Source organism: Heptranchias perlo, chromosome 5 (genome assembly GCF_035084215.1).
Source record: "Heptranchias perlo isolate sHepPer1 chromosome 5, sHepPer1.hap1, whole genome shotgun sequence".
Taxonomy (NCBI): Eukaryota; Metazoa; Chordata; class Chondrichthyes; order Hexanchiformes; family Hexanchidae; genus Heptranchias; species Heptranchias perlo.
The window spans coordinates 6,408,832-6,422,519 of NC_090329.1; the positions used below are offsets into that span (position 1 = coordinate 6,408,832).

Sequence of the window (13,688 nt, forward strand, 5' to 3'; positions counted from 1 at the left end):
TGCCCTTCTGTCGTGCCATTCCTAGTTTCCATACACAACAAGTGCATCTCCACTGACGGCTTGTCTCTCCCCTCCGGCCCCCCCCCCCCCTCCCCTCCCCCACTCCTGCTCTCTCCGGAGATCCTACATATTTTATCCTTGGTCCCCTTCTCTTCATCATCTACATGCCACCCTTTGCCGACATCATCTGCAGGCATAGGTCAGCTTCCACATGTACGCTGGTGACACCCAGCTCTACCTCTCAACCACCTTTCTCAAGGGATGAGGGGTTTCAGTTATCTGCAGAGACTAGAGAGGCTGGGTTTGTTCTCCTTAGAGCGGAGGAGGTTAAATGATGATTTGATAGAGGCGTTCAAAATTATGAGGGGTTTTGATAGAGTAGATAGGGAGACACAGATTTAAAATAATTGGCAAAAAAGCCACAGGGGAGATGAGGAGAAACATTTTTACTCAGCGAGTTGTAATGATCTGGAATGCACTGCCTGAAAGGGTGGTGGAAGCAGATTCAGTAGTAACTTTCAAAAGGGAATTGGACATATACTTGAAAAGGAAAGAATTGCAGGGCTGTGGGGAAAGAGCAAGGAAGTGGGACTAATCGGATAGCTCTTTCAAAGAGCCAGCACAGGCACGATGGGCCGAATAGCCTTCTCTTTGCTGTCAGGCTGCCTGTCCAACATCAAGTCATGGATGAGTTGCAGCTTCTTCCAACTTAATTTCGTGAAGACTGAAGCTACCAGCTCCCACTATAAACTCCATTCCCGTGCCATGGATTCCATCTCCCTCACAGACACTGACTCACACTGAACCTGATGGTGCTCGGCCGTGGCTCCCTGTTTGACCCTCAGCTGAGCTTGTAACCCTAAGACATCTTTTTAACCTGGGCTTTCGATCACCCCTACTAGTCTGTTTCTCTGTGGCTCATTGTCCAATTTCCTGTCTAGTTCCATTTGTGAAGCACCTTGGGAAGCATTTATACTGAAGGTGCTATATAAGTGAAAATTGTTGCTCAGTAAAACCTGAAGGGGAAGAACAGGAGGCTCTCTAAGATAGAATCATAGAAAGGTTACGCACGGAAGGAGGCCATTCAGCCCATCGAGTCCGTGCCGGCTCTATGCAAGAGCAATCCAGCTAGTCCCACTCCCCCGCCCTATCCCCGTAGCTCTCCAAATGTTTTCTTTTCAAGTACTTATCCAGTTCCCTTTTGAAGGCCATGATTGAATCTGCCTCCACCACCCCCTCGGGCAGCGCATTCCAGATCCTAACCACTCGCTGTGTAAAAAAAGGTTTCTCCTCATATCACTTTTGGTTCTTTTGCCAATCACCTTAAATCTATGTCCTCTGGTTCTTGACCCTTCCGGCAATGGGAACAGTTTCTCTCTATCTACCCTGTCTAGATCATTCATGATTTTAAATACCTCTATCAAATCTCCTCACAACCTTCTCTGTTCCAAGGAGAACAACCCCAGCTTCTCCAGTCTATCCACGAAACTAAAGTCCCTCATCCCTGGAATCATTCTAGTAAACCTCTTCTGCTCCCTCTCTAAGGCCTTCACATCTTTCCTAAAGTGCGGTGCCTAGAACTGGACACAATACTCCAGTTGTGGCCAAACCAGTATTTTATAAAGGTTTATCATGACTTCCAAACTTTTGTACTCTATGCCTCTATTTATAAAGCCCAGGATCCTGTATGCTTTTTTAACCGCTTTCTCAACCTGCCCTGCCACCTTCATCAATTTGTGCACATATGCACCCAGATCTCTCTGTTCCTGTACCCCTTTTAGAGTTGTGCCTTCTATTTTATATGGCCTCTCCTTGTTCTTCCTACCAAAATATATCACTGCATTTTTCTGCGTTAAATTTCATCTGCCACGTGTCCGCCCATGCCACCAGCCTGTCTCTATCCGCTTGAAGTCTATCACTCGATGTTTGCAGATGACACCAAGATTGGTGGCATTGTGGACAGTGAAGAAGGTTATCTAGGATTGCAACGGGATCTTGATAAATTGGGCCAGTGGGCCGATGAATGGCAGATGGAGTTTAATTTAGATAAATGTGAGGTGATGCATTTTGGGAGATCGAATCGGGCCAGGACCTACTCCGTTAATGGTAGGGCATTGGGGAGAGTTATAGAACAAAGAGATCTCGGAGTACAGATTCATAGCTCCTTGAAAGTGGAGTCACAGGTGGATAGGGTGGTGAAGAAGGCATTCGGCATGCTTGGTTTCATTGGTCAGAACATTGAATACAGGAGTTGGGATGTCTTGTTGAAGTTGTACAAGACATTAGTAAGGCCACACTTGGAATACTGTGTACAGTTCTGGTCACCCTATTATAGAAAGGATATTATTAAACTAGAAAGAGTGCAGAAAAGATTTACTAGGATGCTACCGGGACTTGATGGTTTGACTTATAGGGAGAGGTTAGATAGACTGAGACTTTTTTCCCTGGAGAATAGGAGGTTAAGGGGTGATCTTATAGAAGTCTATAAAATAATGAGGGGCATAGATAAGGTAGATAGTCAAAATCTTTTCCCAAAGGTAGGGGAGTCTATAACGAGGGGACATAGATTTAAGGTGAGAGGGGAGAGATACAAAAGGGTCCAGAGGGGCAATTTTTTCACTCAAAGGGTGGTGAGTGTCTGGAACGAGCTGCCAGAGGCAGTAGTAGAGGCGGGTACAATTTTGTCTTTTAAAAAGCATTTGGACAGTTACATGGGTAAGATGGGCATAGAGGGATATGGGCCAAGTGCAGGCAATTGGGACTAGCTTCGTGGTATAAACTGGGCGACATGGACATGTTGGGCCGAAGGGCCTGTTTCCATGTTGTAAACTTCTATGATTCTATCCTCCTCACTGTTTACTACCCTTCCAAGTTTTGTGCCATCTGCAAATTTTGAAAATGTGCCCTGTACACCCAAGCCATTAATATATATCAAGAAAAAGCAGTAGTCCCAGCACCGACCCCTGGGGAACACCACTGTATACCTCCCTCCACGATAAGTCAAAAGTTTTCTTTAGTGCGGCCAGAAGAAGCAGGAGAGCTGCTCCGAGCCCCACAAGGAAAGTCTATGCCTCTGCTGACCCAGGGTTCACCACTCCCACGCATGAAACAGCCCCGATCTCACCCCATACCCTGCGACTTACCTTGGATCCGGGCGACCTCTGGGCCCCATGGTTTTTCTGCGTCTGATCCCGGCCAGTTGTCTCTTGCCGCCTGTATTGGGCATGCAGTCGGCTGGCAGCATGCAAGTGAGGCCTGGGAGTTAAAAATAGCTCAGGCCACAAATGCTTGATCTGCCCGCCTGAAACCCCCACCCCGTCCAGTCTAGATGAACACGGCGTGACATTGCCCATTACTTTTATGGATGCCTTTGGATCATGTTGCTTGGCATGGTTGCGCCAATCCTAAATGAATGCAATGTGCAAAGCTCTGGGCACGTTCCTATTGTCTGCATTTGTTTTTTGAGGATGACAGTATTTGACAGTGGATTAGGAGGGAAATATGTGACAGATTAGGATGGAGAATGCCATGAATGGGACATTGTGTACCAGATCAAAAGTAAGATAAGGTAAATGATTTTGTCTGGCATGATTGGTTGTCCAGCACGATCTTCAGATCTTCATTCATCACTTTCCATGTACAAATAAGATTTTCTATCATCTTCACAGGGGAAAACCACCTAGGAATGCTTCCCCATTAAGAATTTCACACCAGCTCCCCAGGTACAGCTCTCTCACTCGGCCATAGATAAAGAGCTCATTCTGGTAACATCCTCAGTTCTTTTCATCCTGTCGTTAGCCGTAGTTTTGTTGCTTTTAAGCACGTCACAAAAAAGTCTTCATCGCACGTTCAGAGATTCACACAGAACGCTCCTTGCTGTTCCACACTTTCTCGTTTCGCTGAGTCTCAAGATTTGCTTTGAATGTTACGGAGAAACTTTAACCATTCACAGGGAAATGAAATGAGCCGGGTAGGGTCCGTGACGGAGCGGATTGCCTGTGGTCTGTGAGGTGACAGGCTTGCTGGAACAAATTTCCTTTTCTTGTTAATGTTTGTATATGTTGAATGGATAGGATTTTAAAAAAAAATAAAAGCCCTTTTCTTTGTTAATTTTGTGAGATAAACTACCAATAACTACAAAATAAGTCTGTTTGTTTCCTCAGCTGATGAGAGGTGTTTGGGATGGAGGATACAGTATTTTCTGTCAGGACACTCATAATGCTGGTGAAGCCGATCTGAAGGTAAAACGACATACATTTCTGTTATACGAGTACGGAATTGTTGCTGGAATGACGACTTGGTAAAATCCCTCGGGTGGCATTACGACCGTGATTGCTGCTTTTTTTCATGTTTTCTTTTATCTTTTTTTAACCTTTCAAATTTTACACAACGCTTCCGAATATCTTTTGCACTGACCAGTGCTGTAAGGGAAAGTCCCAGTACATTTGCATGTATATTTCTTTTGTAGTGTTTTTTTTTCTTGCCGTTCTGTGACAAAATAACTGGATGCTATTGGAATGAAATTCGTCCATATTCACCTGATGACCAGATGATCACAAATGCCTAGAATCTAGGATTGTAACCTTTTCAAAAGGATGTTGGTGTCTCCGTTTTGTGACCTCTGTGAGAGTTGGATTTCATTGAAGCCCTTGGGGTATATCACGTGGAGGACATTACTAGCTCCTGGGATAGGATAAGCAGTTGCTGTTACTTACTATGATCGCCAAATTATGAAATGGCTTCTCCGCTTAAGGTTACATGTCAGTAGAGATTGTAAAAGGCATGAATTTAATGTGAGACTGGTCAATTTTGGTAAGGAAGTTATGATAAAATGTTATCTTTTTCATTTTCTTTTCATACTGATATGATCTCAGTGTAAAAGTGCAATTTTCATCTCTGCCTACAAGAATCTAACACCTTCAAATTGAATTGCCCACCTTTCTGGATTAACAATGGATTCCTCGTTTTCTTTTTGTTGCATAAACCCACATCCTGGGGCTAGAAAAATAAATCACCATAAAAGATGACTTTGCCTTACATACCACACAGTTTTAGAAACATGCACCCAGTGGATTTGATTAGTTGAAAGAAGAACTAAACATTATTGTAAAATGTGATGAGTTTTTCACATTTATTCAGTTATTCATTTGAATCTTCACTAAAGCCTAGAAATTACTCTAGTCGTTAAGCTTATCAAGTGCGTTAATTGTCTTAGCACAGTGAAATTTCAGTAATGCAGTATAACACTGATTTTTCCCTCCCTCCCCCCACCCCGCCCCCCCCCCCCAACTCCGGTTTTATTGCTGCTTCCAAAATTCCTCCCTGCATGAAATCGGTGTTCAGCGTTATAATAGAACATAAGCATTCTTCAGCTTGCTAAAATGATGATGGCCTTTTAAAGACATCTTGAGGACTATTCCCTGTTTCATAGGTGCGATGCTGCTAGATCGCACTTTTATGCTCCTATGAACATCTCTATGTTATATTATCTTTTTACGAGTAGTACCAATTAAAAGTCGTTTTTAGTTAGTTGATACTATGATGCTCAGCACCCACAGCGTTGTTGTGTGTTGGGCGCTGGCTCCCTGCATGATAGGATACTGCAGCCTCAGGCCTGCTCACTGCCCCTTTCGCCTGGCATGCATTAAAAATGCCTCAAAGCTCTCGGATTATTGTGACCCTGACTTCAATGTAAATTAGGGATCCTCCCCGGATTGCAGCTGGAGCACCTTCAGCAGCACTCCAGACACTCAGCGCCCAATGTGAACGGAGGCTTTCAGGGAGTCCATTATTTTTAAAAATTGCTTTGCTTCTTCTGGGTGGGCCTCTCCTTCCTGTACGGCCATCCTTCGTTTCTGGCCCTCACTTCTTTGGCCGCCAAAGGCCAATGCGATGAAGAGGTCTTTCTGACCCAGACCAGGAGTTCATCATCTGCCTCATCGTTTCCTTGTCTATGTGGCCCAAAGAGTAGGCATTACACCAACCTCTTTTAATCCAGCTGCCGTTTAATAGAAGTCACCTGTCCTAGTTGTTTTCTTTTGATATTGTTGCCTGTAAATGACAGTTAATTGCTTCAGAGCTTAGTTGATGTCTGGGTCAAACCCTCCTTGGATTGTTAATCTATGAAAGTTTGTAGACCGGGGAAACGGTTGAAACTCATTCTCTACGATGGGTGAACCCTGAAGTTGTCCATTATTCAAAAGCATTGACAAGTATACGGGAACTAGAAAAGGTTAAGATCTCAATTGCCTGACTATTGAGAAGAATCCATTTGATCTTGGGCAATGAAACCACCTTTGTATAAGAAATGTGGGGTTTTCCCATAATCTCTCTGTCCCTGCGGTATACTGCCTAGTCCATGCGAGGTAGGCAAAAGGGGCTCTGTGGGATCATCATCTTATATCAGAGACTCAGTTAAAAGCTACTGAAAGAAACTACTAGGATTTTTTTATTGCTTTGGAACAGTTTAAGTATTGTGTAAGCCAAGTATTGTACCGCTAGTTACTTGCTCTGTTTTCCCGCTTCTGTATATTTTACTTGTAATTAAACCTGACCAGGAGTTTTAGCCTGAATATTACAATCCAATAGTGTGATATTTACCACCTTTTAGATTGAACAGGAGAGCATGGTGGTGTAGTCCACATGGTATCTGGTGTGTAATTCCATGGTAGAAAGGTAATTGTTGGTCTTTAAAGGGAATTGGACACATCTTGCTAAGTTCAATTACTATCCAAAATGACTTTCTGAATTCATGCTGTGTGCCTAGGTTTCTATGAACTTGATACAATAATCCTTCAGGACCACTTCTTTTCTTTCCTGTACTTATTCTTCACGTTCATCTTATTGGTTCCTTTGGTCATCTCATAGCACCAATGCACTTGTTAACTTCCATATAATGTTTTTCATGAATAAGCAGCTCAGCATAATAAGCTCGTCAGGGCTAAGTTCTTTTCATTTCCATCTATGACAAGTGCACGTCAATATTTTGGAAGGTGCCTTTCATGCATATTAATTACCTTTGTGGATTACCTTCATGTCTGACATCTTCTTGCAGACATGCTCCCAGGTTCAGCAGTTTTGCAACACAGTATTTACTCTCTCGGCTATAACCTTGTCATGCCTGGTGAGCCACATCTTCGGGGAGAGGTGGGAGTGATGGTGTCTCACATACGGTCACTCCTTCTGCCAGATACTCAGAGAAACCTGAAAGTTAAATAGGCATTTGCTTAGTTTCCCACACTCTGCTGCCACGCCCAAAATGTTCTCAGAACACCTCGATTCTTCTCACCTGCACAGTTTGAAAGGCTGGTTTGTGCTGTCAACAGACGTTGGCCAGGGCTGTTGGAGGCCTGATGTGATTGGCTCCCCCATCATGCAGGAATCACATTGTGCAAATGTTCATGAGTGAGCTTTATTACCCAGATAAACATAAATGATGCTAGTTTGGTGTTTTATTGCTGCCAATGGAGTAATTTCTAGGCTTCTAATGAATTTATAGTAAATTGTGGTAAACTTGCTGTGTTGTAATACAGGGCCCTGTTTTACTGCTGTAAAATCTTATAAGTTGTGTCATTTTGTTTTTAATTTAATTTGAATATAATGGAATGACCCATATGTTGGTGCAATACTATAATACAAGGTCCGTGGTGTTGTAAGACTCCTTACGTAAATACTTGTAGTAGCGCAAAATGGGGCCCTCACATGAAACTATTTAAATGCTGGTTTTTGGTTTGATGCTGAGTGCCACAAAAGTTTCTTGCGGATTTTTGCACAAGGCTGGCATTGCTGTCGGGAACACCCTGGAGGAATTAGTACGCCATGTACCTGGTAGGTAGAGCAGCCATTTTTACCTCATGAAATCCGGAGCCTCCAAAGTGAAATGGGCAGTTATTCCTTTATTGTTTCTTCAAAAATAAAAGTCCTCTGTTTGTGATCTGGTTTTCGTCAAAAGATTTTTGATCTCGCTCGAACCTATTATGCGGTCAAACTGACTCATGGTATGCAATAGAAGAACATTTTTTTGTTCGGAATCACTGCCGAAGACTTGTATTTACCGTCCTCAGTAAAGCACAGAATTTGCCAGATGGCACAAAGAATAATAACATTTGGCCCACGATGTTTTACAACCTACTTCATCACATTATTTGCCTTTAGAAAACAAATGAATTGATGCACTTATAGACCTTGTGCGAGCTATTAAGCAGATGGTTTTTATGGTGATGCATCCATGATAAACTACATTTGAGCATTATTCCCTCTTTTTCACAGATTATCCGTGTCCTTTGGTGGTACTACTTCTCTAAAGTCATAGAGTTCATGGACACTTTTTTCTTCATTTTACGAAAGAACTACCATCAGATCACTATTCTGCATGTCTATCACCATGCCACCATGTTCAACATCTGGTGGTTTGTTATGAACTGGGTGCCCTGTGGTCACTGTAAGAGAGATAACGGTCTTTCCTTTTTTAGGAGACTTACTTTATTTTTCAAAGGGCAACTAAACCTAAACCTGTTTGGATCTTTTATTTTAACTCCCTGCTCCTATTTCAGTGCATTATTTTGAAACTTTGGCCTTGATTTTCTTTGGAACCTCTTGCCAATGTACGACGTAACTCTGCCGGGTGTGTGGCGATCACCTTGTTTACGAGCGTAAACTGGGGTTTCCGCCACACCTCCGACAAAGTTACGACGGCGCAGCAGCATAAAGTCCGAGGAAATTCAGGGGCTTTAATATTTTCGACTGCATTTATTGGGGTGGTTCACTAGGACAGGGGGTGCGGATGCTTATTTTGTTTATATGATGTGCACCATTTGGGTACTGGTCAAAGCATCCTATACACCCCCCCACTGTGCGATTGGCTCTGAACTGAATGTTTGAGACGATGTTCAGTATTAAACACCAGGCAGTGACCGTGCCTGTCAAGTGTACTGTATAAATGCAGTCCATTCATAAGTCACAAATGCTGCAGGGAAACTGAAAAAAAAAGTAATTTAATGCTGAGTTATTTTGGGTTTAGTTGCCCTTCAAAGCTGCAGTATTTCCTTTTCAAATTGACAGTTTTGACAATTTTACAAATTTAACAATCAGGCATCTGTCCCTTCAAGGCCTAGTACTTTGAAATGGTTTGCTTGAAAATTACTGTTTGATTAAATTTTAATTTTCTTTGAATTGAAAAACAGGCCTGTTTGAAAAGGGATAAAGCATGCTCCGTTTAAACATAAAATACTATTCATGATTACTTTTGCTTAATTCATGGATCATATGGAGGTTATTAAATTTTTATTGCCTCTTTTATGTAATTGAGGTATCTCTTGCTAAATGAATAATGTCCTTTTAGCCCATGTGGCTAGGATGAGCAATGAAATAATTGACACGGATTTGGCCCAATTCTGACCAGTTTGGATTTAGATGTACACGACCCCTTTAAAAAAGAGCAGTAGTGTGCAAAAAGCAGAAACACAAAAACATCATGTGCAAGCATTACTTAACGTTTGCTGTTCAGCCATTGCTAATTGCAAATGAAAAGTCATTTTTCATACCTTGTCACATTTACTGCTGTCTGTTAATTGAGAGGAGTTTGCAAATTGCCATCACAGTGTGGTGAGGCCTGTCAGATTCTTGGCAATTTACTGGCAAAATATTCATCTGGTACTTGTGATCGAGTGACGAGTGCTAATTTGTGCTTCGGCCATGTAGGCAATCCAGTTGGTGGTAGGTATATGTCTAATCCTGGGAAACTAAAGAGGCTTGAAGAGTGGTCCCTGTGACTCAGCTTTATAAAGACCAAATTTTAGGGAACCCAAAGCTGAATCTGAAGGCTCGTCTCTAGCATTTGGGCTATGGTGTTTTCTGCTACGTACTTACAAAATTTGAATTCCAGCTTAGTAATCCGTGTATCTGTATACCTGATCTAGAATGTTTTGTGTTTGATCAATGCTGAAGTCCAAACTCTGTACAAGTTTCTTATTTGTGAACTTATTTAGAAGGAAATCCATTGGAACTATTTAACTTCCTGACTGATGGTGATTTGTACTTTTATTATGTTACTAGAGCTTAATGTAGCATCAGGAAAACAGAACATCTTCTAAATTTTTGTTATATGGCTTCCTAAATTTATGGGCTGTTGCACACATTTTGTAATGGAAGATATTAATGGCATTTGATAATCGTTACTTCCATTATCTGATAAACTTTCTGATATGTTTATAGAATCTCTACCCTTTCAAAGTTATGCATAAGTGACTCTTGTCTACAGAACTCAGGAGGATGAGGCAAATTGGATCCCTTTATTAGACGGATTGTCTTATTACATGGACTGCTTTTCAAGACCAGTCTTTTTGGTTTCCATATTTTCCAGATTTTAGCATTGATGTATTTTCTTGTCTATAATCTCCATTGTGTTCAACTGACACTCCATGTTTGTTTGCAGCTTTCTTTGGGGCCACTCTTAACAGTTTCATTCATATGTTGATGTATTCCTATTATGGTCTTTCTGCTATCCCAGCCATGCGACCTTATCTTTGGTGGAAGAAATACATTACTCAAGGGCAGTTGGTAAGTGTTACTTGTCACTTTACTCAACCACCTGGAAACTTGTGAGCAAAGGTCAAATTTCCACCATTACTGTGTTTTGTCTTGGTTTATGTGGATATTTGTTCATAACGGAGAGCTGATGTTGAAGTTGTAATTTTGCAGTTTATATTTTGTGCAAATATTTAAATGTGGCTTCTGATACTCATGTATCAACCCTTCAGTTTTCCGTGACTCGGAGGATGGGTCACATAGTGTTGGTAATTCTTGAGCATGAGATCCTGCAATGTAGAGGGTGGTTGGGCATCATTGTGGCTTGTCTTTGGTGAAGTTACGGCGCTGCCATTTTACCACAAGCTAACTGCTAATATTAAACAATGAAGCAATTTAAGTCACAGAACAGAAAGCACGCATGGTTTTAATGTGCACATGAATATAAAATTTAAAATTATTTAACATTTTTATAACCATTTGCTCCCTCCTCCTCCCCCATGCCTGATCTACACGGTGCACTTTCCCATTGGTAACGAATATGATTTTGTATGATCTTCACAACTTCTGGATGGTAACTAAGTGATAATTACCAATGTACTAGCTTGTGATAAGATGGCAGTGCCATAACTTAGAAAATATCTGTGGGAAAGAGGAAGAATGGAGGGTTCTGAAAGTGCGTCACAGAAATCCTGTAAAGGAATGAGGTGATGGAAAACAGTCAGTCAGTCCGGCCCAGCAGGTTCAAGGGTAGACTTGGACCCAATCCAGAATAATGGAGAATGCTGACATGAGGAACTCTTTGGGGGTAATTTTAACACCCAAGAACGGGTGGGTTGGGGGCAGGTGGGAGTTGAAAATAGTTGTTTTTTGGGTCGCGACCACAACCCGGCTTTATTTCCGGGTTTAACATCGGCGTGTAAAAGTACAGGCTTCCCACTGGGAATGCAAAGTCCGAAGATTTTGTGGTTGCGACCCCAAAAAAAACAATTATTTTCAACTCCCACCCGCCCCCAACCCACCCGTTCTTGGGGTTTAAAATCACCCCCTATGATTTCCAAAATTGAGAAGTGAATCTGTGAAGTTGGACATGATCTTTCAGGGGAGAGAATGTTAAGTGGGGATCATGGTGTCTGGACTTTTCTGGAATGTGTCGATTACTTTTTGTTAATTATTGAGAAAACTCAGTGAAAGGCCAAAGACAACAGTGTAAGGACACCAGGAAGGTTGAAGAAAGTCGGAGGGATGATGCGATAAATCACCAAGTAGGTTATGCCAAGCTTGGCTTTTAAAAGCCTGTAGATTGTAGGAGGGACTGATGAGAGAGAGAGGTGATGAGGAAGAGCATTTAGAATGGCACATTTGGAGCTTAGGTGAACCGAGAGAGAATAGTTTAGAGGAGCAATAATCATCAATTTTGGTAAAAATAGGGAGACAGGCTACAATGGAGAGAAGAAGATTGTAGGCTAGAGGTGAGAGAAAGATTGCTTATCCGACAAAAAACTTTATCTTATATTGTGTCCAAGAGTATGAGAGAGGCGTTAGAAGAATCTCCTAAGATAGAGGGGTGTATTCATGTCTTGGGTTTATGGAGAATTAAGATTTATTAAGGAGGAAAGAAGTATTTGGCACAAAAAAGAAACAACATTTCTTTGAAGCAACTTTAAAAAAATTGAAGAGATTGGAAGTTCAATTCAAAGTCAGTGGAGATTTTGGAGCTGAGAATGTCGATCGATGAATGACTAAAGGTGGAGTCATCAAAGGCAAAAGGTGAAGGACTTGCAAAAGAAAATGTGTCTTTGAAGAATTGAAAGAAAACAAGATTTTCATATGAATCATAGAAGTTTACAACATGGAAACAGGCCCTTCGGCCCATCATGTCCATGTCGCCCAGTTTATACCACTAAGCTAGTCCCAATTGCCTGCACTTATAGAATCATAGAGGTTTGCCCCATCAAAGAACAAGGAGGAGACCAATATGTAGGGATTCTGCTATTGTACCGTGAAAAGAATGAAGATGGTGTGCACTATGGGCCTGCAGTCTGAAGAAAGTTGATGAATGTAGAGTGGAATCATCAGTAAAGGTATGGGCAGGCTTGGATGATGAGCGGGAGAAGATCATTGATGTAGAGAGAGAGCAGAATGGGAAAGAGGTCAGAGCCCTAGGGAACCCCTGAGTTAATGGAGAAAGAGTCAAAAGATGAGACATCAACTGCAGCGCAAATAAAGATATGAAAGGAAACTGGATTGCCATGAACATAGCTTAAGTAGAAGACCACATTGTCAGTTTGTAAATAGTGCAAATGAGTGGTTAAAGAGGTGGTAGGAAAGGAAAGATTTAACATCATTAATGATTGAGAGCCTTTTGGGGGTAGGGCTTTTGTAATAAAGATTGAAATAAATAAATAAATGCAAGAAAACTAATGAAAAGCATTCAGTATCATGAAGAAAGATTTAAAGAAGGCACAAATGGGTAAAGATGGCCACATGGAAGAAATAGATATTGAAGCCTAGAAAGAAAGACCTAGTGGTAATGCAGAAAAAAAAATTACAGTCAAGCAAGCAGATGGTTGTCAGTATAATTGTAAGATTGTTTCAAACCTGATATTATTTGAGGGCATTCTCAGAAATTATGGCACAAAGGAGGGATTTGCTGTAAGATAAAAACAAGGAATTTGAGGATAAAGGTGAACTTTGGGTGGGAAGAGAAAGGATCAAACTGAGTAGTTTTTATACCAATTGTTGGAATAAATAAAATGGTGGGACTAAAGTGTTCAACGTGAAGTAAGATTTGGATATAATTAGAGTAACAGATACATGGTGCATACTGCAGAATATGAGATGCTTTAAGAAAGGCAGAAGCAGTGGCCGGGGAGAAAAGAGAGAGAGAGAGAGAGAGATGAGGCGGTAATTTATATCTTCACTGCCTGGGCAGTAATCTGGTAGAACAGATTGCTCAATGGGTTGTAGAACCTGTCTGATTTCCATCGCAATGAAATCCACGGGCCAGCGATCTGCTCCGCCAGATTACCGCCCAGGCAGTGAAGTGGAAAATTACCCCAGAGGTTTCATTTTATTTCAAAAGGATGTGATTTTTTGAAAAGGAACTAGTTATTGAACTGGGATAAATTGGAGTTAAACTGGGTAAATTGGGCGGGGAGATT

At 41.6% G+C, this 13,688-nt stretch overlaps 1 protein-coding gene across 1 annotated transcript in view; it reads left to right on the top strand.

The window, feature by feature from the left end:
- The window catches only part of elovl5 (ELOVL fatty acid elongase 5), a 98,773-nt gene that overhangs the window by 75,058 nt on the left and 10,027 nt on the right, over window positions 1–13,688 (top strand). The window contains exons 5-7 of the mRNA XM_067983995.1: window positions 4,164–4,241; window positions 8,269–8,440; window positions 10,433–10,557. Of these exons, the coding sequence (XP_067840096.1) occupies window positions 4,164–4,241; window positions 8,269–8,440; window positions 10,433–10,557 (375 nt within the window). The remainder of the gene's footprint in view (window positions 1–4,163; window positions 4,242–8,268; window positions 8,441–10,432; window positions 10,558–13,688) is intronic.